General features: G+C 34.0%; 1 protein-coding gene across 1 annotated transcript in view; it reads left to right on the top strand.

Annotated features, from left to right (window-relative positions):
* Positions 1 to 7,853: 7,853 nt before the first annotated feature.
* Positions 7,854 to 27,952, top strand: part of LOC135135771 (nephrin-like) — an 84,689-nt gene continuing 64,590 nt past the window's right edge. Inside the window, exons 1-15 of the mRNA XM_064064892.1 lie at positions 7,854 to 7,956; positions 8,786 to 8,950; positions 11,323 to 11,502; positions 22,894 to 23,046; positions 23,100 to 23,294; positions 23,349 to 23,639; positions 23,698 to 23,997; positions 24,047 to 24,343; positions 24,401 to 24,703; positions 24,764 to 25,054; positions 25,112 to 25,399; positions 25,454 to 25,629; positions 25,727 to 26,142; positions 26,448 to 26,614; positions 26,703 to 26,848. Of these exons, the coding sequence (XP_063920962.1) occupies positions 7,854 to 7,956; positions 8,786 to 8,950; positions 11,323 to 11,502; positions 22,894 to 23,046; positions 23,100 to 23,294; positions 23,349 to 23,639; positions 23,698 to 23,997; positions 24,047 to 24,343; positions 24,401 to 24,703; positions 24,764 to 25,054; positions 25,112 to 25,399; positions 25,454 to 25,629; positions 25,727 to 26,142; positions 26,448 to 26,614; positions 26,703 to 26,848 (3,471 nt within the window). The remainder of the gene's footprint in view (positions 7,957 to 8,785; positions 8,951 to 11,322; positions 11,503 to 22,893; positions 23,047 to 23,099; positions 23,295 to 23,348; positions 23,640 to 23,697; positions 23,998 to 24,046; positions 24,344 to 24,400; positions 24,704 to 24,763; positions 25,055 to 25,111; positions 25,400 to 25,453; positions 25,630 to 25,726; positions 26,143 to 26,447; positions 26,615 to 26,702; positions 26,849 to 27,952) is intronic.

Genomic DNA, 27,952 nt, shown 5'->3' with positions numbered 1-27,952 from the left:
GAAAATTAGCACATGGATAAAACATCACTTTTTACAGGGCGCAGAGTCATTAAATGTTTGTTAGTGGTACAATTTGTTTAAATAATAATGTGTTTATTAAAATCAAAATATACCACAAATTAATGCAAAATACGTCGAATAATTTTAACAGGAATATCAGAGGAAAATTAATGATCTATTGGTTAGCAGAGTTTTTAACAAAAACTAACAATTATTGAAAAAAATGGGTATCAATTCGACAGAATTTGAGCAGTTAGTTCATTACTTTGCCGATAGGAGCGCCACTAAAATTTACGGAAACGATTTTCCAGGTAAAACCCTTATCGCCTGCTCTACCATAGGCTAATTGTTAGAGTTCTCGGCTGATTTTTCTAATTTATGGCAAGGAACTCAGTTTTATAACAAGCCGCCAGGACCGGCCGTAGTAATCTATTGTTAAGGAAATTAACTTTTACGCAATGAGGTACTATCATAAAACCGAATTAAAACTGGGGAACTATAATATTTTTACTCCACTCAGGATTCTGAATTCAATACACATGATTACTAAAAATTCATTGTAATATATTGTTAATATATATTTTGCTTTGTTAGTTAATAAAACTAATAAACATATTTATAATAATAATAAAAAATATATAAAATACAGCTTTTGTTTAACACGTATAAGTAGCTAAGTGTATCTACTACTTATCCCAGAAAGGAGGTGTTTTAAAAAAGCCCTACGCCCAGTAACTTCTCCCTTCATTGTTTACTCGAAAAAAGTGCTCGTATATGTTTTCATGTGCCGAGAGATCATTTTCAAAATATATTTATAAAAAAATATGCAAGTCTTGGTGATAAAAAATCTACTCCTAATAAATTATTAAAATACATAAAAAATAGAAACAAATTTTATTTATTTTAAAAAAATCTCTCGCAAAGACAGGTTCCTCTTTCTTCTTGAATCAATTATTTCGGGCAATAATGCGCCAAAGTAAAATCTGCCAAGTTTATCTGCCATCTTTTTACATATTTCTTCGTCTTTATAAATTTTTTCTATATTTATTCCTTTGGGTGTCCACACGACAAAATAAATTTGTGGAATACCCGTAACAAGCATTTGTCCCTGGACTTGAAAGTAGTAATCATGATTTTTTTTTAGTTTCAATTCTCTGTCAATGTACAAAATTTGATTATTTTTTTTCTAACCGCTCCTTCGGGAGACAAATCTTGCGATTTTGAAGGGCATTTATTTCGACTAATGCACTCCTATCCTCTAGAACCCTGTCTGGACTATCAGCCAAGTAAGGAAATTGTTTTGAAATAAACAAGCCACACCGTTCAGTTTTTATATTTTTATTTATTTCAAAACATTTGACAGCTTTTTCCTCACTTTGCTGTCCATAGAATGTATAACTATTACCTCTAAATGTACTGTACAACAGAGACTCCACAGTTTTAGCTATTGCTGTAGTCGGTCTAAGTTTGTAAATACATCCAAAATTTGAAGCCGTGACCCTAATTTCTTTTGCCCAAATGTGCCTGTTGCCTAGTGTCTATTTCAATTTGATCTAAATTCAAAGATAATTTTCTCAAAAAAACCTCTTTTGCTGTCACAAATGTTTCTACATTCATGACAGGATTTTCTAAAATATATTTAAACCATAATCGCAGTCGGGACCAGCATACGTATATTTTTTTACGACATATTTTTTTTACAAATACTTTGTCTAAGACGAGCTTGTTTCATAGACGAACAATATTTTTTTATTATTAAACTATGACCGTTTTAATCACTCTACCGCTCTAAAAAATTGATGACGTCACCTCAAAATTTTGCTGAATAAATCCTATCTAAAATGTACAAAATATAATTAGTCTCTTCTTGTAATTTATCGTCCCATTCATTTTTTTTGGATTCGGATGACTCAAAAAACTTAATGAATGCGCAAACTTATTTTATTAAGTTAATCATGAACTACAAAACCGAATGCTTTGAAATCTTGGAAATGTTTTAAATGTTTGCCGTATAATCCTATTTAAAATGTACAAAATATGATAAATCTCTTCTTGTAATTTATCATTCCATTCATATTTTTTGGATTCGGATATACAGGGTGACTCAAAAAATTTAATGAATGCGCGAATTTATTTTATTGATTTAATCAGGAACTACAAAACCGAATGCTTTGAAATCTAATGTGAAAAAAAAAAAACATAATAGGCATGCAGTCGTCACGTTTCCGATAGCGAGGGAAGTACTGTTTAAACTCTTTAGACCAATTTTTTTGATTTTCCCATTTCTCCATTTCTCAATTTTTCAATGTTTCAGTTTGGGATTTTTTTCACTGTTTCGATTCTTTAATTTTCCTTCCATTTTTAGGTTTTTCAATATTTCAGCTTTGGAATTTTGCAATATTTCGTTTCTTCAATTTTTCAAATTTTTGATACTGTGTTTTCTCGGTTTTTAAATTTTTCGATATTTTAATTTTTCAGTTTTTAAAGTTTTAGGTTTTTATATTTCTCACTATCTCGACTTTTCGATCTTTCAGTTCCATGATTTTTCAATTTGTCGAATTTTTAAATTTTAGATTTTTTGTTTTCTTTGATGTTTTGAGTTCTCGATCATTCGATTTTCTGAGTTTTCAGGCTTAGATTTTTTTTGTTGTTCAATTCTTGGATTTTTAAAATATCTGTTTTTTAAATTTTCCTATTTATAAACTTACTGGGATTTCAATGTTTTGATTTTTTGATTGTTCAATTTCTCGATTTTTTGAATTTTTAGTTTTTGATACGATTTTTTTTTCAAAAATTTTCAGTTTTTCAATTTATTAATTTTACGATACTTCAGTTTTGCTCGATGTCGATTTCTCAATTTTTCGACATATTACTATTGAGATTTTTCAATTTATCGATTCTTCGATTTCTCGGTTCTTCATACTTTCGGTTTCTCGAATTTCTTCATTTTTCGATTTCTCAATTTTCTGATATTTCAGTTTTACGATTTTTAATTTTTTTTATTTTTCAGTTTTCAATTTTTGGCGTTTCTAAATTTTTCGATTTTTCAATTTTTCGATTAACTGATTTTTTGATTTTCCCATTTCTCTATTTCTCGATTTTTCAATTCTTTCTTCAATTGTGATTTTTCAATTTTTCGATTTCTGAATTTTTCAATGTTTCATTTTTGGATTTTTTCACTTTTCCGATTCTTCAATTTTCTTTCCATTTTTCAGTTTTTCAAGATTTCAGTTTTGAATTTTTTCACTTTTTCGATTTTTCAATTTTCCTTCCATTTTTCAGTTTTTCAGTATTTCAGTTCTGGGATTTTGCAATGTTTCGGTTCTTCAATTTTTCCATTTTTTGATGTTTCAATTTCTGGGTTTTTCAAATTTTAAGTTGTAGATTTTCCGTTAATTTTTTTGTTTTCCTTGATGTTTTGATTTCTCGATTATTCGATTTTTTAAGTTCTCGGTTTAGATTTTTTGGTTTTCCAATTCTTCGATTTTTAAATTATTTAATTTTTGATTGTTCAATTTCTTGATTTATAGATTTTTCAATTTTTCGGTTTACCGATTTTTTTCATTTAAAATGTTTCAATTTTTCTATTATTAACTTTTCGATTTTTCAATTTTGGTGTAATTTGAAAACGGTATTAATAATACATTTAGGAGGATAAACTAATAGACGGGCTTGGTAAGCCTTGTTTGCTCTACAGTGCCTAAATTGTGTTTGAATAATATAATAATTATCTGGAATATTAAAATTAATATGTCAAAAGACTAGGAGAAATGATTATTCTGTGCTGAAGGTATGTTGTGTGCAGCCTGTCATAAATTATCATTATTCTGCATTATCGGCTTAGGATGTTTTTATGACCCACGTTCGGTAGTCGTCTATCCCAGCGCGTCAGGTAGATTAAAAGAAGAATTGCTGGTTGCATTTAAGGCAACAAATGGCGCCCAATTCAAACTTGTCTCTCGTCTAGCGTTCCTCTGCGGAAATAGGGAAATATATTGACAGGTGCATGCGCATTAATAAATTTTACTTCGCTAGTTCATACTTTTTAATTTTTATTATTCTATATTCTATAACTTCTGACATTCTAAAAATACGCTTGCATCATCAAATTATTTATAACATAATTGAAATTCTGAGTAAAAATCGATTTAGCATTTAAAAAATCGATATCGGACGTACTCGCAGGGAATCGATTCGATTCCGATCTTTTAAATCGATCTCCCCACCTCTATATTCTAATTGGCGCCAGGAAATCTCGATGACAGTTGGCGATCGTGTGACCTCATCAAGTCCGCCTGAAAAAGCTGAAAGTTTCACGTTAACTCCGATTTTCATTCATCGTTTCAGCGATAGTGAAGTACTCGTGCTGTGTTGTGAAAGTACTACCTGCCCATTGATGATTTCAGTGATTATTTCGCGGTTACTCAACGGGATGCGAGGTCGAGATTATTTGTACTAACTATCTTAACTATGTGGTTCATTAGTGCGCAATAACTCTTCACACCAGTTCTGTGCACATTTGAGTAAAGTGACTTTAACGCTGCGTGAGGGTGGAACACTTACGAAAATTCCATTTGTTCTGTGAAAGATTCAGTAATTTAGTGATTACGTTCGTTTATAGGATTACTTTTTTGTGGCCATTATGGATTACGCACGACAGATATGTAAGTGCAGGATTTTTATTTTGTAACTAAACTGTGGCACTGTGGCTTTTTATGTGCGAAAATAAGTTGCAAAGGCAATAATTATCTTGGAGATGGCGGAGGTTTAAAATAATTTTGCCGTTATTAATTTATACTTGATTTAGCTCCTGTGGATGAGGTAAACGACACGAAGTGGCCACAGAACTTGAATGTAAGAAATGAAATCTACGTTGTTGTAAGGGGGAACGCTAGACGGCAAACAAGTTTGAATTCGGCGCCATTTGTTGCCTTAAACGCAACCAGCAATTCTTCTTTAAATCTACCTGACGCGCTGAGATAGACGCTGACGGGACATGGGTCACAAAACTATCGTAAGCCGATAATGAAGGATAATGATAATTTATGACAGGCTGCACACAACATACATATAGCACAGAATCATCATTTCCCGTATTCTTGGGAAATATTAATTTTAATATTCGAGATAATTATTATATTCAAACGCAATTTGGACACAAGGCTTATCAAACCCGTCTATTAATTTATTCGCCTAAATGTATTATTAATACTGGTTTTGAATTTTGATGAATAATTTTAAACTTAGGTGGGTATAAGTTATATTTGTGTTGATTATGAATATACAGGCTGATTTAAAAACGTTTGGCAAAAATCCTATTATTTGTATATAGATAAAAACACATTTAGGCACAAAATGTCTGTATCTAGATGAAAAATACATGGTGATGGTGGTTCCGTACACAAAAATACATATAAAAAGCTCACTAGTAATGTTCTGTGACTAATACTAAGCCAATCATCTGTTTACCAAAACTATATTTTAAATGTACTGTACCATCATTTTCTATATTGTAACCTTCAGTTCTATCTATCTTTAAATATAATCCTGAAGGGTAATGATCCACTATTCCCAGAATTTTACAATAAAACCTTGTGGAGGGGGTGTTTGGGCAGCGAAAGCCAAATTCTTACACCACGAAAAAATAATTTAGGCTAAACACATTTGAAATACATATTTATTTTAAACGATTCATTAAAAAAAAAATAAAAACTTGTTATCAGTTGTTTTATTGGCCAAAGTTTCAAGAAGTGTCTATTTTTTGTATCTAGTAGGTATCTAAAAATTAAAAGAAAAATCTATCAAAGTGCTTCGTTTTTGTCAGTTTTTGCTGGTTTAATAAAATGAAGAATAATTTTTGGCTGTATGTAAGCCGGTAATTTGTGCCTTTTAGACAAATATGTTTTTTGTTTGTCCATACTTCTATCAAAGTCGCATAATAATGGCTCGTTTAACATAAAAATAATTTATTGCCAAAAGGTCAAATGGGACTAAAATTCACAATTCAATATTCAAAAAATTGAACGTAAAAATCATATTATTCGCAATTACGTATCAAAATTAACTTCTTTTTGTACTGAACAATCTGAAAAAAAAGGTGGAGATTGTAGAACAAAATCTTGTCCCACTGTTGATGAATAATGGATTTTTTGATGAAATTTTGTTTCGAAATGAAAGGATGGCAGATAATGTTACCAACAACTTATCGCAAGGTTATATTTCTGTAATCAGTAAGTTTATGGCGGCAAAGGGGTGAATTTTTCTTTAAAGGGTGCCTATACGACCAAGTGTACGGTGCAGCCTTATTGTAAAATTCTGAAAAAGGTACTGTAACCTCATTTGACATACACCTGTTAAAACTTTTATTACTTAAGGGGTATAAGCCAAAGCACCCGTATAAGTCAAACTGGCTATTGTAAGCTTTGTGGACCCGAACCGCAAGATTATTGCTGTCCATTGTTGGCATAATGTAGCTGTGAACTGAGTTAAGTAATACAATAGCCTGTTTGACTTTTAAGGGTGGTTAGGCTTAAGCCGCTTAAGTCATAAAAGTTTTAACAGGTGTATGTCAAATGAGGTTACTTTATGAATCATGAAACAATCTGAAAAAAATTAACAAAAAACGACCCTGGTTTAATAACAAAAAACATATTTTTCGTCTATGAAACAAGCTCGTTTTAGACAAAATATTCATAAAAAAAATTGTCATAAAAGATGTACGTATGCTGGTCCTGACTGCTACTGACAGGTAGAGATTTGAAACTAAAAAAAAATCATGATTACTACTTTCAAGTCCAGGGATAAATGCTTGTTACGGGTATTTCGCAAGTTTATTTTGTTGTGTGAACACCCAAAGGAATAAATATAAAAAAAATTCACAAAGACGAAGAAATATCTAAAAAGATGGTAGATGAACTTGTCAGATTTTACTTTGGGGCATTATGGCCCGAAATAATTGATTCAAGAAAAAGAAGAACCTGCCTTTGCGACAGATTTTTTTTAATAAATAAGATTTGTTGCTATATTTTTATGTACTTTGATAATCTATTAGGAGTACATTTTTTATCAGCAATACTTGCATATTTTCATTATAAATATATTTCGAAAATGATCTCTCGGCAAATGAAAACATATACGAGCACTTTTTGTAAAACTATTTTTCAAGTAAGTAATATAGGGAGAAATTACTGGACGTAAGGCTTTTTTAAAACACCTCCTTTCTGGGATAAGTAGTATATACACTTGGCTACTTACACGTGTTAAACAGAAGCTGTATTTTACATATTTTCTACTATTATTATTATATAGTTTTGGAAATTTCTTTCTACCCTATAAAATTTTATTGGCAATAACGAACTGGACAATAGCAAGAGATATTTATAACTTAAAGTTGTCGCGTGCCGGTAATCCCCAGATGTTAGAAAGCAGAATAATTCAGGTCCGGACAGGGACCATCGTTACTCACAAACGAAAATGACCATTATTTAATGAGTACAACCACCTGCTAAATGTTCTCTGACAAATTCGGATGCACTGGTGTGAGCCATAAATATTTCTTACCATTGTACCACTGTCCGTTTCGTTTTGTCAATAAAATGTTATAGGGTAGAATGAAATTTCCCAAACTGTAAATATGTTTATTAGTTTTATTAATTAGCAAAGCAAAATATATATTAATGAATCTTTTAAAATAAACATTTCAAATGTCTTTCGTCTAAATTATTTTTTCTTGGTGTAAGAATTTGGCTTTCGCTGCTAAATACCCCCTTCACAAGGTGTTATGGTAACATTCAACAATAGTGGATTATGGTTAATGGTAGCAGATTTATTACCCTTCAGGAGTATATTTAAAGATGGATAATACTGAAGGTTGCAATATAGAATATGATGGTACAGTACATTTAAAATATGGGAGTTTTGGTAAACAGATTATTGGCTTGGTATTAGTCATAGAACGTACCTACTAGTCGACCTTTTATCTGTATTTTTTGTATGAAACCACCATCACCAACATGAAATGTCAAAATTACTATTACAATAATTAAACTGCCAACTACTAAAGAAAGATTTTATCTATATCCAGATAATTATCTGTATATAATAATAGATAACCAGTGATCATAACCCTGTACATATTTATTGACTTGTATAGTACGCTATTGGATTTTTGCCAAACGTTTTTAAATCACCCTGTATATTCATAATCCGCACAATATAATTTGTATCCATCTAAGTTTAAAATTATTCATCAAAATTAAAAACCCTAATGCCGTTTCGTTCTGTATATTACCGATCGTATCAAATCATTCTTTTATTATCTAAATAACAAGAAAACGGTATTAATAATACATTTAGGCGAATAAATTAATAGACGGGCTTGATAAGACTTGTGTCCAAATGTGTTTGAATATAATAATTATCTCGAATATTAAAATTAATATTTCAAAAGAATACGGGAAATGATTATTCTGTGCTGAATGTACGTTGTGGCAGCCTGTCATAAATTATCATTTTTCTTCATTGTCGGCTTACGATGTTTTTATGGCCCGTGTCCCGTCATAGTGTATCTCAGCGCGTCAGGTGGATATAAAGAAGAATTGCTGGTTGCGTTTAAGGCAACGAATGGCGCCCAATTCAAACTTGTCTGTCGTCTAGCGTTCCCCTTTAAAACAAGCCAACATAAAAAATAATGCGTAGAGAAAAGGTTTGGAACAAAAATAAATTTAAATTTTTAAGGCAACCCTCGTTGCAGTTACTCTTTTTTAACAATGTCCCTTTTTTGCAGTGTGCTTAATGACCGTCGGTTTAAGTTTGGTCTATGGTCGACAACAATATTTCCGAGTGCAGCCTCGGGATGTTCAAGTGCAAGAAGGTGGTGAGGCGATGCTGGAATGCGAGGTGGCTAATTTGACGGGTCAAGTGCAATGGGCGAAAAATGGATTCGTCTTAGGTAGGAATTTTTATTTTGTGGAAGATATCATAAGCACAATCATAAGCAGATGCAAAATGTCACGAATTTTACATTACATAAATTCGTCACATACGCAAAAAATCACTTTCACTGAATGTTTTTAAGTTTTAAAAACGTACCGACTTTCCAAGAAAAGCGATTTTTGCAACTCATAAACAGATCAAGTGCCGGAGGCAAAAGCCAGAAGAAACTTTTTTTCATAAACTGAGACCGAACCACTTTATGAATTTGCTTGGTAGTATAAACCTAAATTAGATTTGTCAGCGTTGTCATATGACTTGCTCTGAGCAAAGGTGTGCTATTGAGTACGTTTACAGCGCTAAGCTTATAATGGACTGACCCATACCCTCACCCAAATAAAACTTACGTAGTCCTTTTTAGTCTGCATTTGCATCAGCAACTCAAGACAACCGGACGTGGGCAAGTGTTTCAGGAGTTATTGAGCACATGCATTTCTAATTCTGGTTTTTAAATCTTCACAATTACGAATCGGACTTTGGTAAACTTGTTCTTTTACAACCCCCTGAGGAAGAAATCTAACGGTGTTAAGTAGGGACTACGAGGGGACCATGCATTCACACTGCCTCTGTCAATCCACTTATTTGCAAACGTCTCATCAAGATAGTCCCTAACGACTCTGTGATAATAAGGTGGTGCCCCACCCTGCTGAAACCACGGCTCTTTTCGGAAGTTGAGAGGAACATTTTCTAATAACCTCGGAAAATCATTTTCCAAAAATTATCGATACCTGTGTCCTGTTAAGTTGCCTTCAAAGTATGGGCCAATTACGTAATCTGCAATAATCCCAACCCACACATTTATGAAATAAACATTTTGAAAATGAGCAGTTCTGATCCAGTGTGGATTGTTGTCAAATCTAGCTTCATCGCTGAACAAAACTTTGAATAAAAAATTGTTGTCCAACTCTAGTTGATGTTGCATAAGATTGCAAATTTGTATTCTTCCTGGAAATTCTTCTTATTTTTGATCTTGTACTAATGTCACATGGTGAGGGTGGAACTTATTCGCTCTCAAAGTTTTTGAATCGGAAGATTGAGATATTCCTACCTGTCGTGCTATAAATCTTTGGCCCACATGCGGGTCATTGTCTGCGGCTTCAATTACACCAATTATATTTTCGACACCAGTAGCGGTAAGTCCTTTATTTATGGTTTCTTTCGGCCAATTTTGTCTTAACGTGTTTTCTAAACATCTGAAGATTTGGTCGGATGGATGATAGATGTCGCCTGTCGGGATATCTTCTTTCGTAGAGATTTGCTGTTGCAACGGCATTTTTTTCGCATTTTCCAAAAATCAAGATCATACCAACTTTTTCATCATTCGTGCATTTAACCCTTATGAAATTAATATTATTGATCGCAAAATACGACACAGTACAGCCAATTACAAAAACGTTTTTTGATAACGTGCCATCAACAAAATTTGTCTTCTTTTATGATGGTCATATAAGCTTATAGCTCTTGGGCGACTTTACATACCATGGTATATGTTGGAGATTTTACGCGTCAACACTTCTCTCGTGGACAGATTCACCCTAACTTGCCAGCTTCTCTTATCAACACCTTAACACCCAACTCTTTGCTCTTATCACACAACCCGATTCCGGCCATCACAACACACCTGGGCCTTCACGTCCCATCGGTTAAAGTCTATTTCAGAACTCCGTTCGCTTAAGTCATAAACTGCTTCAAATTTAGACAGATTTCAGGGTTTCTCAACGGTCGATCGCTTTAGAGATGATAATTCTCAAAAATTACTGCAACAATAGAGCAAACGATTCGTTTTATTTTCTTAATTGTAAATAATAAAGAAATAGGTTACCTTTAAAAAAAACTGGTATTTCAGTTTCTCTTGTACATATAAATGCAGTGTTTCGACATTTTTAACGTCACTGCTTTAAGCATTGGGTAAATCGCTATATCATACAACCATGCTGAAACTGTACTATGGTTTTCTTGCTTAAACTCATTTGCTCTATACTGAAAGGCAAGGACAGCCTTAAATTCAACGCTTACCGGCGAAAAGAAGGGGACAGCTTGTTCTTTAACAAAAGAAGTCCGGTGGTAAAAGCCTACTTACTGTGTGATAATTGTTGATTTACAATAACCCCGGATTATGGCTTAGACGAACGGAGTTCTGAAATAGACTAGATTTTTACTAACTGCCCTCAAAATTCACCCTGGGCGTCTGAGATATCTGTCTTAAGTGGAGGTTAATAATTGAAACTGATTGGTTTTGTCGCCTTTAAGACCTCCACTAAAAATTCCGCTTACAACTAATTAAAGACGAATCCTACAACGTTAATTAAATCATGTTCTGTTTGTCCACAGGGTCCTCGTCGGTTATTCCGGGTTTGCCTCGACACTCAATGGTCGTTGACCGTCCTCACGGCATATACAACTTGAGGGTGAGCAATGCTTCCCTAGAGGACGACGCCGAATATGAGTGTCAAGTGGGACCGGCAAGGCCTCATAAGGCAATTCGGGCAAGAGCTAGGCTCAACGTCATCTGTAAGTAGCTCAATCAAGTTTGATTAAGGTTATTTCATACGTTCTCGAACGCAGTCCTGTTTTTAATTTAGTAAGCGACCATACAGCGGCCAGGGGTAACGTTTTGTTGCGTAGTGACAACATGGGCGGCATTTTATGTACCTACATATGTAACATCTTGGTAACAGATTTTGTTAATATACTAAAGCGTGATGCCCGTCCTTGTCGCAACGTACATGTTGGAAACAGATGGTAGTAAGTCATTGGTTAGTGTGTACGTTTTCTTTTCTTTTCATAAAAATAAAGTGCAAATTCAGGGAGATATACTCTCGTATGGAGCGAAAATCGCATAATCAGATATTTCACGCAGTTTCAAAGTTAATATTAGGGATGTCCTGGAAATATCATGTTTCTGTAGAGTCATTTGCGACGCTGGCACAACCTGAGTGTATTCCCAGTAAACACAGTTACGTAGTAGCGATGTTCATGGCACTTAACTCGTGTCTACGACCTTATTAGCTGTTACATCCCAGACTGCGTATATTTGCTTCTCTGTGCTATATAATGTAATCAACAGTCACCAATGCTTGTAACATACCGGTGACATTCACATTGTTTCAGACTAGAGACGTGCTCGCTGGTACATCGTCATAACGTTGCGTTAGTACGTCGCTAGATTCTCTATATTTTGATGTATCAGTTACGTTTTATTTTAATCGCCAATATAACGTATAAATAGAAATAGACGTTACGTATACCTATATAGCAACATCGTAAACATATGACTCTCAGTATGTTTTATTAACATGATCTATGCGATATGAATAGGCATTTCAAAAAGTCTAGTTACCATTTATATGTGTCATTTAGGGATATGGATATGGAGAGTAAAATTTAGAGCTAACAGAACTTAATTCAAGTAAATTATTATTTTACTCAATGTTTGAAAAAATATAATATGTAATAAGTAATAAAATACAAAAAGTAATATAAATTCATAATATAAATAAATAAATATATGTATATATGATTTCCTAATTTGAAAATAATACAATATAATTTACACTTAAAAAAAGAGCCAGAAACTATAAACTGTCGTTGTTTTTTCTTTCTTTAGGCGTTGACTAGAATGTCGTAGCCACTCTGAGCAGCGTTGTTCTACTTCTTTTTCTATTGCGAAATGGGTCTTCATTGTAATTTCTTCAAAAATAAAAATTGTAATAATTATATTTATTGCAAAATAATACCTTTCATGATATTCATTGCTTTTGTCCCAGCCATTCTGGAATTTTCCTGCTGAACGAACAATTTTTACAAAACTGCATTAAAAATGAAGTGATTGACAGATCCAAGAGAAAGGTTCAGTGGTTGTGAACCAAATGGCCAACGCCAAACGTAATTCGAAAGCTTCACTGTGAGTGTGAAGTGCAATAAACATAAATACTGAAAAAAAGGATCGTCCGACTGCACAAACATCTGGTGGATAGTAAATGCAGAGGTTGAGCGTTATTTTTCATTAGATGAAATAAATTTAATAAAATTAAAAGTTAACCATTCTCTAATTTTTTTGGTACCCATAATTGCTTTATAAACGTCTTTATAAAATCAAAATTCGACGAATGAACTCTTCAAAACCTTGTCCCGTTTTAGGGACAATGGACAAAGAATTTTTATGACTTTGCTTGTGTCGTTGGGTCTTCCCTGTATTACCCCAGATGTTCTATTTATAATTTTCCAAGCAGGTACTTACAAAATTAAACTTAAACAGTGAACAAGTTTATAGAAATAATAATTATTATTAGACATTATTAGAATGACAAAACTTGTCTTTGGTGTATTTCTAATAAAGCCGTAGTATTTTTCGCTCTGAATATAATTATTAATTGTTAATTAAGCATTACGAACTCACTGACGAAGGCCACTTTTTAAAGAATACGACGACCCACATCTAATTGACCATATAATCTTTAACAATCAATTTCAAATAATACCATAGTGGTTTTTTTAAATTTTGATAAGGTGTTGTAAAACTATATGTGAATCGCCAGATCTGATATGTTTCTGTTTCTGTCTTCATTCCAGACACTGTATTTACGTGGGATTTTAGGGGCGGAAACGTATACCTGCGTAAATACTGTAAATATAGTGGTGTCGAACGAAGACAAAAACAGAAACATACCCGATGTATTGGTACGAGTATATACATACACTCTATTACCGACATTAAAAAAAGTCTACACTATTTTGTCGTATCTGCTATTTTATTATCAGTTTTCAATTAGCTACATATTGGATATGAAATGAAGTGAATTTTTTGAGAAAATAATAATTTAAAGATTAACCACGAAATACTCAATTATAATTATACATTATACATTACCAGTTTATTTTAGAGCTCAAGATTACATTGGAAAAATCTAAACTTTTGAAAATTTAATGTTAAATAGATATACCTATAACTGAGTACGAAAGTCAATACACAAAACTCGATGATCAATTGTTATTATTTCGTATTCAAATTATTATTTATTTTCCTTACGATCAAAGTGAAGAAATTATTTAATTAATTTTTATTTTAGAACGATATCTCTGACCTTGAAATAGATTCGTTTTTTAATTTCCAATTTTTCCTTTGTGTTGCTTTTGTTGCCGATCAACATATTTTGCATTAGAATTAATAAAATGATGAAATATATCATTTTATTTTTCGAGCTTATTTCTGTATATGTTCCTTTTTGGCAGTGACGCATAGGCAGAGGTTAAAAAATAATGTCTCATTACTAGTCTTAATTCGTGTTACCTGTTAGATGGGACATTTTTTAATTCTGATTATAAACTATATACATTAAGTCTCTTGTTCTGTTTTATAAAGCGTAGGTCGTTATGGACGTATAAAAATAAAATTATTAATAAATATAATTACATGGAAATATAATATGAAAAAAAAAATTAAGAGCAACTCACTTTTGACGTCATCTCATTTGTGCAAGATTTAAGACAGGGAAGAAATTTATGTTTTTAAGACTCAGCATCTTTTGTTTATGAATAAACTATTTACTTGCAACACAAACATAATTAATAAATATAAAATAGAGCTATATAATACTCGATATGTATGTTTTTAAATGTTATGTTACGAGGCTCTCGACCGCGACTACGCTCAACCGGGAAGGCCGTGGGTGATGGTACAAAAAAAAAAATAAAAGATTGGAGCCTACAATTAATTAAATTTATTTAGAACGGGGGAGGTGAGTGACTGTGTGACTGAGTACAAACTATCGATCTAAATATAAAAAAAACTTAAATAAATTACTATTCTAAGAACCTTATGAGTACTTCGCGTCCGTACCGCAACAGTGCCGTTCCTGGCGGTGGCGAAAATGCCGAACGCGAATATACTTAAATAATAAAAAAAAATACAAGAAAATAAAATAATACCTAATACCCTATAACTAACGCCTCTCCTTCTTTCCGGAGTCCAACACGGCGTCCTCACTTAGAAAATGGGGTGGGGCGGGGCGGCTAATTGACCTTCGTCCAAACTTCACACAGAAAAACCTTTCCACGCCAAGAGCGCAAAAAGATGGCAACACGTAGAGAAGAGGAGGAAAAAAAAAACCCAACGATAAAAGTAAAGCGAAGACGAAAAAGAAAAAGGCCTCTGATGGTGTGCGGCCTTAAAGTGAATTTTCGGGGGTCTCAAAAACACAGGACACACGTCCTCGTTTTCCCAAATGCGGTGGCCTCAAATCGTCTCTAACGCAATTTGGAGAAGAGTAATGCCACAACTGGCTAAAATAAGGGCTCTACCTCCAAAAATGGCCCCTTCGCACTGGATACCCTGAAAACACTTGCACCCGTTCCCAACGACTCGAAAAATCAAAATGGAGTCCCTCCTGGTTTTTTTTTTTCCTTTCTGTGGCATGCGCGGTCTGAAATACCCAAATTGATTGAGGGAGGGGAAAATATCGATACCCCGAATCAATGAGAGCTGTCAACTAACCTCACAAACTCATGTAAATAAACAAAATCAACCAAAATCGTATCAGTTATTTGGTGTTGCCCTGTCAGAAACGTTAATTTTCGATTTGAGATGCCATTTTGTAAAATGAACTGAAAAGCACTTTACATAATTAACTAATACAAATAAAACATTCCGAGGCATGTATATATATTAATCAGATATCTAGTAACTACAGTTAACATTAGGTGTTAGTTACATAACAGGAGTACCACAGTGTGATATTTAAACGCTTATATGCAAGCTATATCGCTGCGACATAATAGTGAGATATCTAGTAAATGTAGTCAACATTACATGTTGGTTACATAGCATGAGTACTCCATTGTGATGTTATATAGCTTACGTTCCAGGTATATCGTTACGACATAATTATGCGATGTACTCATTGTTCTTTTGTGAGTACGTACCTGTCACGTTAATGTCACAACTGTGTTTACTGGGTTAGTCAAGAAGCGTTCTATACTTGCTTAATTTTTTCTTTTTGTCACTACTGAGTTTTACAGCATAATTTCTTCCAAAAAGGATGCTATTTTAAATTTGGTTTTGATTTTGGCTCTGAGATAAAAGTTGATTGAGAGAACAACATTTGTAATAATAGGGCAAAACTATGCAGACTTAATGCTTTTTTTAAATTAAAAATTGTGTTATAGTATTGCGGTTTTCGTTACATGTCGTCAGAGGTGCAAATGCAGCGATTTACTTTCGTCAGTGATGCACATTTTTTATTCAAATGAACCTTTCCCTACTCATATAATAATTTATAGGTGGCGTTTCAGTGACGTTCTCTTTTGCTTTTGTTGAATCAAAATCTCTCTTTATATCTTGGCTTAAATTTTAGAGGTGAGGGAACAAGAAATTCAGTTTGACTCACTAGAAAGTCAAACTGTTAATTCTAGATAAATAAAATTTTTACACGAATATAGAATGCAATTGTCTAAAAAGATCAGGTTGCCTTAGTTTCACTGAGGACCCCTCACATATAAAATGAACCAATTAGAGGTTGTAAAAGTAACATCACCTACTAAAAGAAACTAATATTTAATTATGAGTTGTAAAAGGGTGCAACAATGGAAGTTTATCATAATTACTTTCTTGACTTTCTTGACCTTCTTGAAAACACACAGTGACTATATGTAAATTTCAGAGTGGAGATAATCAAGCTCTGTTTAGAACTAATATTTGTGGAGGCATAACCGAAAGGCCAGACGTTACGTGCGCTAAATCTCAAATCGTCCACTTTATTAGTTTACACATCTCGCATTGTCATTACATAAGCTTGTTTCTGTCTCTTATTTGCGCATCTGGGATTAAAAGAGAAGACGCTAAAGAAGTGCCGATGCTACGCAACCGGAGTCCTTTATTAGTTGTGGTGATGGACTAAGAGATCCTGGACGATCTAAGCCGGTAGTAAATTATTAGATTTGAATTTGAACAGGGTTGTTTCTCACAGAAAGACACGAATGGGCCTCAACGATATACTCACCAATTACTTTTATATTCGTGCCGATAAACATGACAAATAAAAGAGACGTAGAGATCTTTTCTATGGCTATTTTATAATACATAATTTATGGATGTTTTATTTGTTAAAACCACCTATAAGTTTCAATCTATGTGTATATGTCTTCTTTATATTCCTCCCTCGTGTAATACAGAGAATTACAGCATCCTTTTCGACTCACTAATGTCTTTACACTGTTTATACAACTTGGATTTAGGCGACTTTAACATGCCGGAATATCGGAATTGGGCTTTAACAAATTCTAGTTCTCCACTTTGCACATGTTTCAATAATTTTGTGAATTTCTTCAATTTAACTCAATACAATCATATTAATAATAGCCTAGACAGAATATCAGATTTGGTTTTATGTAATAAAAATGCGAAGTTAGTAGAGCGCTAGTTATCCTCAGCTCTGAAGACCATTACCATCCTGCTCTTGAAATTTGTGTTCAGCATTTCACATCTCCTTTATATCAAATTTCCAGTTTCCAATTCATCAGAATATAATTTCAAGAAAGCTAACTTCCAGGACCTGTATTCAGCAATAGTCGATGTCAGTTTGGATTTCCTTAATGAAATTCAAAATGTGGATGAATTAATATCTGCATTTATACCAAATTAAATTATATTTTTGACCAATGTGATCCCAAAAAATCATCCCCTCTTGGATCATTTCCATCTTGGTTTAATAAATATATAATTAAACTTATAAAACAAAAACATGCGCCATGGTTGAAATTTAAAAAATCGAGAGCACAAGAAGATTATCATACTTTTAAAACTCTAAGATCCAGGCTTAAAAAAGGTACGAGATTTACGTTTCTAATATAAATAATGAAATCAAAGCAAATCCCAAACGCTTTTGGCTTCACTTAAATTCATTGGAAAACACGACCACCATTCCATCTTTAATGACATATCAAGACAAGACACTAACGGATCCACAATCCATTGTCGACAAATTTGCTTCTTATTTTGCCGATTCCTCCGCCAAACATTTAAATAATACTAAAGTGTCTGAATCATATATAGACTCTAGCATTCTTCGTTTACAAGAAATTTCTGAAAATGAAGTTTAAAAAGCCTCAACTAAACTGAAATCAACTCTTATGGTGGGTCCCGATCTTATCCCCTCATTTCTGCTTCGAGATTGTAGAGTTGTATTAGCATTTCCAGTAAAAATTATCTTTAACTCAGTTATAAGCTCTCAACAATTTCCACAACAATGGAAAACCTGTAAGGTATGTCCTGTGTTTAAAAAAGGGATAGATCAGATGTTGCCAATTACAAGCCAATAGCGATAATTAACAATGTTGCTAAAGTATTCGAATTTATCATTAATGAAAGTAATTCGCAGTATATTTCTAATAAAGTATCCATAAGTCCACACGATTTTAAGTCTAAGAGATCCATTGTTAGTAATTTAACATCGATAACTCAATTCCTGTGTAATAATCTGGATCAACATCAGCAGATGGATGTAGTGTACACCGACTTCTCGAAGGCATTTGATCGAGATTTATTGCTTCATATCTCAATAATCGATTTCAGTTTGTGCAGTATCGGGGTTTTAAATCTTTTAAATTCATCCAGCAGTCTGGTCTATTGTAGACTCCCTCAATGTGCACTATTTGCTTTATGCTGATGACCTTAAATTGTTCCTATTATCTCATTTTCAATTAAAAAACCTTCAACGTTGCACCATCTGTTGCTTTCAGTTGGTAACACAGAAAAACCCTACGTAGAGAACTTAAAATTTTATGTTGGCATGTTAGTATATTGTCAGCGCTTCGTATAAAACTTGCATGGTGTCATTCATTTCGTTAATTTAAAAAAACTGAAAAGTGCGAAATCTTTTAGACGTTAAGTTGAAAATGGCCTTCGTAAAATGTTCTGATCTTATTTTGGAATTAGCTTCAAATATACGAAAAATTGGCGTCGACTTTCTCGGTATCAAACTGGTTTCCATAATACTTATTTCTACGATAACTGATACGGTTTTTCTTCTTAAATTAGGTATCTCGATCTAATGTAAGGCAAATTTTAAAATTATACCGTGACGCAGAAACACTGATTTCATCTAGGAAGTTCTGGGGGAAGGAAAAAATTAGACGAGTTTGAAAATCACTTTTTTAAGGAAGAGTTAGATCGAGAAATACAACGCTATAAAGGAACCGGAGAATATTTTACCCTGGACAAAATCCTGGCGTTTGCAAAAAATAATTTAGAATACCTACAGTGGATCAAGAAGTTCTTTATACAAAGTCTAAAATCAATGGGTTTCAAGTATAAATTTGAAAATAATCGGAAGATACTTACAGAAAAACCATATGTAATTGCCAAACGTATAAAATTTCTAAAAAGTTATCTCAAATATAAGCAGGATTACCCCGATTAAATTCATACTCTTGGTTGAAACATGGATATATAAACACGGTTCACAGCTTAAGACTTGGGTCGATTACAATATGCCCAAAAAATACAAAATTCCCAAATTTGAAGGCACGCGGTTCACTGTGTTGTTCAGAAGGTTTCATTAACGGATGTAACTTACTTTTTCAAACAATGACAGGGACTATCATAAGGCTATGAATCAATTTTTATTCAAACAATGGGTGCTAGAACAGCTTGCACCAAGTTTGAGGCTCAATTTAGTAATAATTCAAAAATAGTAGTCATACTAGATAATGCTAGTCACCATTCGACCAAACTAGAAAATCCACCTACAAAATCTTCAAAGAAAGCTATTCTTCAAGATCACCTGGCCAAATATGATATCACTTTTGATCCAAAATTGACGCAGAAATAGTTATGGGCCTTAGTTGAGCCAACCATTGCAAATGCCCCGATCAAATATGAAATCGATAGGTACATTACTGGCACAAAAAAGCATTGATGTGTTGCTATTGCCACCTTACCATTGCCAGTACAACCCAATTGACTTGGCATGGTCCCATTGTAAAGGATTTTACAATTTTTCCATGAGAATTCCAATGGCAAGGATCGTGTTACACACTTGTGGATTGAAGCTTTGGATCATTTTACGTCACAAATGTGGCAAAATAGCATTCACCACTGTGAAAAACTAATACAAGCAGACTGGCGTAAGGAAATGGGCATTTTAAGCCTATTTGTAAAAGTTTTTTCTTATCCTTTCAACGCGTCCTGTCAAACACTCCCATCTACAACGTTGCCGGTTGTTCCCGATATTATTGTGTCAAAAATTTGCGAAGTTGATGACTTTTTAATTAAAAAATAGACTTTACCGATTAGATGCACAAATGATTGCCTTATTCTACAACAGGATATCGGCAAAATTTACGACAGAGGTTCTGAAAATAACCTTATTCTCATATATCTAAAAGTTCTAGTTATATTGCTAACTCTTCAGAAGTAACATAGAAACGGTGTCCACGGACAAAAAGAGACGGAAGATATTGTTTTCTATCTATAAGAGTACCGAGGGTATGTACACAAAATAAGAGCGAAAGTACGAAATGTCAAAACGCATCCAGTCACGCTAGCGACTACAGATCAAGCAAGTACGAGTGTATGCGCAGTACTGTTTGGTACCACAGAGAGACAGAGAGGTCCGATATATTGCTCTGGCGTTGTGTTTTCAGACTCTTTTGAGGCCAGTTAGCAATATAGTAGTATTAGATATATGCTTATTCTTAATAAAGATAAATGTTGTGTAGTGTCATTTACTAAAAAAGTCATTAATAATATTAGGTACAATTATGCAATTCATAATCAACTCATAAACATATCCAATACATTCAAAGACCTTTGTGTTATCTTTGACACTAAACTTTCCTTTAAATGTCACATTGAAGCAATTACTTCAATAGCGTATAAAACGCTAGGCTTTGTTTTACGCAGCTTTAAATATTTTAATAATCCCACAATGCTCCTTGTCTTACATAAAACACTGGTAAGAACTAAACTTGAATATGTATATTAGGGTGATTCAAAAAAAAAAAATAATGTTTTCTTCAAACGTCAAAAAAACATGACTTTATGTACCTCAACAAATGAACTTAAAGTATGACATTTCAGCCGCTCCTCACCACCGACAGATAAAAATTTTTGCTGCCGCTACAGGCGGCAGCAAAAGTAAAACCATAGCAACAGCATACAAATCATTCCAAAGCACACTGAAAAACCATAGTAACAGTTAACTTAATTCATTCGTTTTAAAGAATTGATATGTAATTCCATTTTTTTAAATTACTTCTCTAATTGAATTGCAGACGTTTGAAGAAAAAATAGCATGTTTTATTCGGAGAAAAATGACTTTTCGTGGCTCATCTGTAATTGCCGGCCTCGCGCGCTCGGCCGTCAAACCTACAGATTCGCCACGAAAAGTCTCATTTTAGCTCCTAATAAAACAATATACTATTTTTTTTTGTGCAAAGAGGTTCAAAAGTTTCTTTTCAACGTAAAAAAATACCAGTTAAAATTTGAGCTCTTAATATTAATATTAAGACCGTCCGCATCGCGTTTTTCTATTTCCCATAAGAATAACATGGGAAAATTTTTGTTTGCACCTTCTGATTTTTATTGCTAGCCCGTCGTGTGTCGTGAAAAAAATTCAATCACATATTTTTATAGAGAATTGAACGCTCTACAAAAAGTGTCTCCTATGATTGTGCGAGAAACCTGATAGTTGAAGAGTTATTTTAGGCTAAAGTTAAATTTATCCAAATTTTGACGTTTTTGATGCATTACAATAAATTTGATGGTCTTATTGGAATAAATCACCACAAAAATTTATACACATTTTAAATTTAGTTTTTTAAACAGTAATTGTTTATAATTTTATGCTATAATAAGGCCAGTAAAACTCTTTCCGAACATTTTCAGCATCAGTGGGTGAAAAAATCATAGTCAGGTTTCTCGCAAAATCATAGGAGACACTTTTTGTAGAGCGTTCAATTCTCTATAAAAATATGTGATTGAATTTTTTTCACGACACACGACGGGCTAGCAATAAAAATCAGAAGGTGCAAACAAAAATTTTCCCATGTTATTCTTATGGGAAATAGAAAAACGCGTTGCGGACGGTCTTAATATTAATATTAAGAGCTCAAATTTTAACTGGTATTTTTTTACGTTGAAAAGAAACTTTTGAACCTCTTTGACACGAAAAAAAAAATTATTTTTTTTTTTTGAATCACCCTAATGTATATATATAATTTTGTATCATCTCCTATTTATAAAATCCATATAGATGCACTTGGAAAAATTCAAAGACATTTCACCAAAAACTTTTTATTTATAGTTAAAAGGGAAGATCCTCCTCGAGGGTATTCTCAAAATGTTATCTTAGAAAGCGTTCAACTTACAACTCTGGATAGTAGGCGCAGATATTTTTTCGTTAAATTTCTGTATCAATTATTATTAAACTATTGTATTGATTGTTCTGAACTGCTAGCAAATTTCTATTTTCGGGTACCAAGATTCAATTCTCCAAAACACTGTTTTTGCATTGTGATGCACCGAAAACAAATATTCTGATAATGTCACCATTGCACCAAATCATGAACATTTATTCAGCCACAGATTTTGACATCTTTGCATGAACACACGCAATTTCTTCTCAGTTCTTAGTTACGACATCTAATAAACACTACTTTCTAATATGGAACCAGTAGTATCCTTCTATCTATGTATTTAGAACAATTAAGATACTCCTTCTTATGTTGGCTTATAATTGGACTTAGATCTGTTAGGCCACCTATCCACAATAATAATAATATGGAGTAGTCTTAATAAAATTGATGTCGGATTTCTAAAGCGGGAGGGTTGAATTTATCGCAATGTCAACAATATATTTATTCAGATTTCCTTCTATAAAAAAATTTACAATTCACTCTTTTCAGCGCCGCCCTCATCCGTTGAAATTTTAGACCACCGGCATTTTTCAAAGATAGAAATAAAAGAAAATGAAGAGTTCCATCTCGAATGCAGAGTGCGAAATGCAAAACCCGCAGCAAAAATTGTCTGGTACAGAGGAATCGTAGAATTAAACATACGTAAGCACTTTAAATATTTGCTCGACTTAGGATAACAAACTTTTTCACTGCAGCCAATCGCGATGATCAAATAATTGAAGTTCCCGGGAAAAACGGGGACAAAAGACTTACCAGATATGACACGCATTCTCGCATATCGTTGAAGCCAACAGCTCAAGATGATTATGCCAGATACACGTGCGAAGCGAGGCACGAAGCATTATCTTCCGACATACATATGAAAACAACAGTGCAGCTTAGCGTATTTTGTAAGTAACTTTACTCTTTATCGTTTAATACACTCTGATTCCGAATGTGCTCAGATCCGCCTGGTTTGCCATATATTGAGGGGTATACGGAAGGGAAGACTATCCGACGAGGCCAAACCGTGGAGTTGGCGTGTCGTAGTAGAGGAGGCAATCCTCCAGCCCAATTAATCTGGTACAAGAACGGCAAACAAATCCAAAAGGCGTACAAAACGGCCGCAAGAGTTTCACAAAACGTTTACATCTTCACAGCGGGCGCCAGCGACAACATGGCAAGATACAAGTGCGAATCTAGCAACATCATGTCCAAATCTCCGTTGAAAGCCGAAGTCGACATGACCGTTTTATGTAATTAACTCCGATTATTGTCGTAACGTTCCAGTACTATTTCGTTTTTTTTTTTTAGTTTCTCCAGCACGTGTCACCATATCAGGTAAAACCGAGGCCAAAGTTGGCGATCTAGTTACCTTGACTTGCACAACCGCAAACTCGAATCCACCTGCAGAAATGAAGTGGATGGTGGCTGGCAGACAGATTAGAAATGCCACCTCCAGAACTCTTGTTTCTCCAGAAGGAGGCTGGATTACAACGTCCAACATCACAGCCGTTGTTGAGCCTAACAGGACAAGTTTAGTTGTAACTTGTCACGGATTGAACATGCAGTTAAGAGAAAATGTAGTCTCTACGCATACTATCAACGTTTTATGTAAGTCTTCTTCGTCGTCTTGGACGTCTTATAATGTATTCTCTTATAGATCCACCAAATCCGCCTTTTATTCATGGATATAGATATACGGAGAGGTCGTATATACCGTCGGGGACCATGCAAAAGATCTCGTGTACATCATATGGAGGAAACCCTTTGGCTACTCTGACGTGGTATAAAAACGACAAGAAGATCAATTCAATTATAAAAACGACTGACAAATCGGTAACGGCAGAAATAACGATCGTAACAAATGTTACTGACAATAAAGCCAGATACAGATGTGAAGCGGCGAATTCAGCAATCGATATTCCATTATTTGAAGACATCACTATGAACGTGTATTGTAAGCGATTCATCATGGTACATTATTTTCTAGTTTCGTCTAAACGTGTCTTTGTAGTTCCTCCCGATTATGTGACAATTCGGAAAGATCCTGTAGAATTAAAACCAAACGAGCAAGCAACGTTAACGTGCGACTCGGGTTCAAGTAATCCCCCAGCTAAAATATTATGGTGGAGGGACGGCATCCTCGTACAAGGTTTGTACAACGCGACGAAAGCAGGTCTTCATGGAGGCACCGTGTCGACGACCGAACTAAAACTTAATATCACCGAACAACTTAACGGAATTGTTTACACGTGTCAAGCTACTAATGAAGCCTTACGACGTTCCGCTCACGACACCATCACTCTCCAAGTTTTATGTGAGGATAAACTCTTGGCGCTAATATGACATCTCTTAATCCTTAATCCTACACTTTTAGATAAACCCGTTTTCGATAAAGATAACGAAGAAGCGGTCACAGGAGTAGAAGGCGAACCACTGATCGTCTCGCTGAAAGCTGATGGCAGTCCGCAAAATATCGCATACACCTGGACCAAAGACGGCCTACCGATTATACAATCGTCAACTGGTTCTGGTGTGGAACGAATCATCTCCGACGGTCCTGTTTTAAATATAACAAGGTTAAGCAGACATGACGCTGGCACGTACACCTGCGAAGCGATAAATTCGCAGGGTAGTTCGGTCATTCAGATTAACATTACTGTCCAATGTATGTTCAATTGCTATCCAACCATGTCACTCAGTTTTACAGTAAATCAAATTGCAGATGCGGCGGCGATCGTTGCCACAAGCGAGAGTGTGATAGTGAATCCGAATGAAACTGCCATACTCTGGTGTACAGCGGATGGCAATCCGTTGTCTGATGGTACGATTAGGTGGAAAAGAGACGCTTTTCCGGATTTCGATTCCCGCACTTCAGTCATGTATCATAAAACAGGAACGTCGTATTTGAAGATAACTCATGTCACAAGGAACGATTTAGGAAATTTCCAGTGCACTGTCAACAACGGAGTTGGGAATGTTACAACGAAAGATGTGATGCTCATAGTGAAACGTAAGTAATCGAATTCGCAAATCGGTTTTTAATTTTAACGAGTTACAAACACAGATAAACCTGAAATCGACGAACATCCTGCTCTGCTGAAATTTGCAAGCGATGAGGGCGACACGGGGAAAGTTATTTGCAGGAGTCAGGCCTCTCCTCTAGCTAGATACTCTTGGGCTCGATCAGGGTGGCCAATTACTGCCAACACTACAGGAAAATACTACTCTACTTTTAGACAGGTGAGCTTGGAATAATCTCGATAGAGTGGCAGATTTACACAAAAGCTTTATGCTTTTCTTTTTCTTCATTCTTCAACGTCTTTGTTTTAATTTTCAGATCGATGCTTTAACGTCTGAATCCGTCCTGTACATTACTCACGTAACTTCATCCGATTACGGTAAATACGAATGCGTTGCGAGAAACGAACTAGGCTTCTCTACAATTTCACCGAGACTTGAAGTAACTTCTGCTCCAGATACGCCGACCCTTCTAACAATATTAAATGTGACTCACGATACCGTCACACTGGGATGGACACCTGGTTTTGACGGTGGCCTGAAAGCCTCTTATCTCATTAGATACAGGCGAGTGAATGATGATGGCTATAAATATGTGGACGTAGTGCCTCATAATGCGATTATATTTACAATACGTAATTTGGAAGTTAACACACAATACGTGTTTTCCATTATGGCGATGAATAAAGTGGGAAACAGCAAGTTTATTACTGATCTGTTGTCGGCGAACACATCAAGTGAGTTTTTCTTTTGTTTCGCTTATTTTGCTTACTCCAATGTTCGCATTTGCACTAACACGTTCTTTGTTTTTTCCACGCAATTCTTTATTAACGAACTAACTCTAGACAAAGTTCCTCCGTCTAATTCGTCACCCAGCATAGATGAGAAAAACTTGAAAAATTTTCCCGATTTCCCTATAATAGTGGGCACTATTCTGGGCACCTTACTAATACTAATGTACGTCTTGCTAATTAGTTGCTTACACAGAAGATCCAAGAAACGTATTTCAGGTAATTAATACGTTTTATTTTCTTTTGTCTAATGTACAACGACCATATCGATAAGATTGTTCCGCCAGATTTGTTGGATAAACAGGATTTACCGAGAATTGTTATTAGTGTTTCTGTTATTGGTATTTTGTTTTTAATTGCCAACATCGTATTAGTTGCCGGTTGCATTCTTAGACGAAGAGCTAAAAGAATCCGCGGTTCGTTTTCACATTTGATATTTTATTTACTCGAGCATTTTATTATTGACCGCAGTAGTTTATATACTTTCATTTTTTTTTTTTTCAGAACAAAATAATCAAACTCGTACATCGGCTACCATCGAAATCTGTGCTCCGAATAGCCACAACGATACCGTCACAGATGCAACATTATCTTCATTTAATGAGAAAAGTGAAACTTACAATAACGAAGAGAGTAACAATGATTGCGTGGTAACTATTTTTGAAGGAAGTAACAACGATTGCATGGTAAGTTTTTTTTAATAAATACTTTAGCACTTTTCATTTTTCACGACATGATCAGTACTAATTCATATCAAATTTTCTGCTTTCTTAGATTAAACAACTCACTTGTGATTCTAAATAGACCATGTATATGTGAAAATGATGAGAAAAAAAAATGAACCCTTTATATTTTTGTAAAACTTTAAAATGTTTGCAAAATAATATAATTAGTTTCATGATCAGAGACAACAAGATGTGAATAAGCATTCAGATAGTCTTTTTATTTGACAAAGTAGCTACATCTGTATGATCGTAAATAAATAAATTATTATAAGTAGTGTTGCCTTAAAACTATAATATGTATTATGACGAAGACGATTTTTCAAACCGCCATCAATTTTTTACACATGCGGTTTTTTTTTTTCATTTTATATCAATAAGTTTTTAATTAAATAAGAATTTTTATCAGAATAGGTTAGTCCTAATCTTATAACTGTGTGAAAAATTAATTGTTTTCTGAATGCAGGAACACAATTTACAGCAGCTTAGGTAATAAAATTCGAAGGAAACTCTAGGGTATAAAAAATCATTTCAGAACAATACTCCCCGATTGCTTCATCCAAAACTTATTTTTTATGAATTTTTTATTGCATACTTTTAAAATGGTTTGTCTGTTCATTTAACATAAATATATGTCGTCAAAAGTTTAAAAATGGTCTAATGTAATGCAAACAACGCGGAAATATCACTTACTTATGCACAACAGTGTGAATGAATGCGTTTTTCACTGTGTTTTCTTTTATCAAACAATCAACGCCAACTCGATGACTTTTTCAATTGAACATCCATTACAGAACAATAGTGTCACTACTAAGAACGTGTGTATATGAATAATATTTATTAAAATGTTGGTTTTGAATTCGAAAATTATATAAAAAAACTGGTCTAAAGACAGTACTTTTCTTGTTGTGGCTATTATGTTTTTTTCGGGCTACATTTTTAAATAAATTGAGGATTAATTTTTTCCATTTTGTCATTATTTGGCATTGACATCTTTGTCATTTTTTTCTGTGATTGCTATGATTGCGGTAA

This window comes from Zophobas morio, unplaced genomic scaffold (genome assembly GCF_036711695.1).
Source record: "Zophobas morio isolate AGI-343-1 ecotype UQ-CSIRO unplaced genomic scaffold, CSIRO_AGI_Zmor_V1 ptg000025l, whole genome shotgun sequence".
Classification (NCBI taxonomy): domain Eukaryota; kingdom Metazoa; phylum Arthropoda; class Insecta; order Coleoptera; family Tenebrionidae; genus Zophobas; species Zophobas morio.
This window is presented reverse-complemented; position numbering and strand designations above follow the sequence as displayed.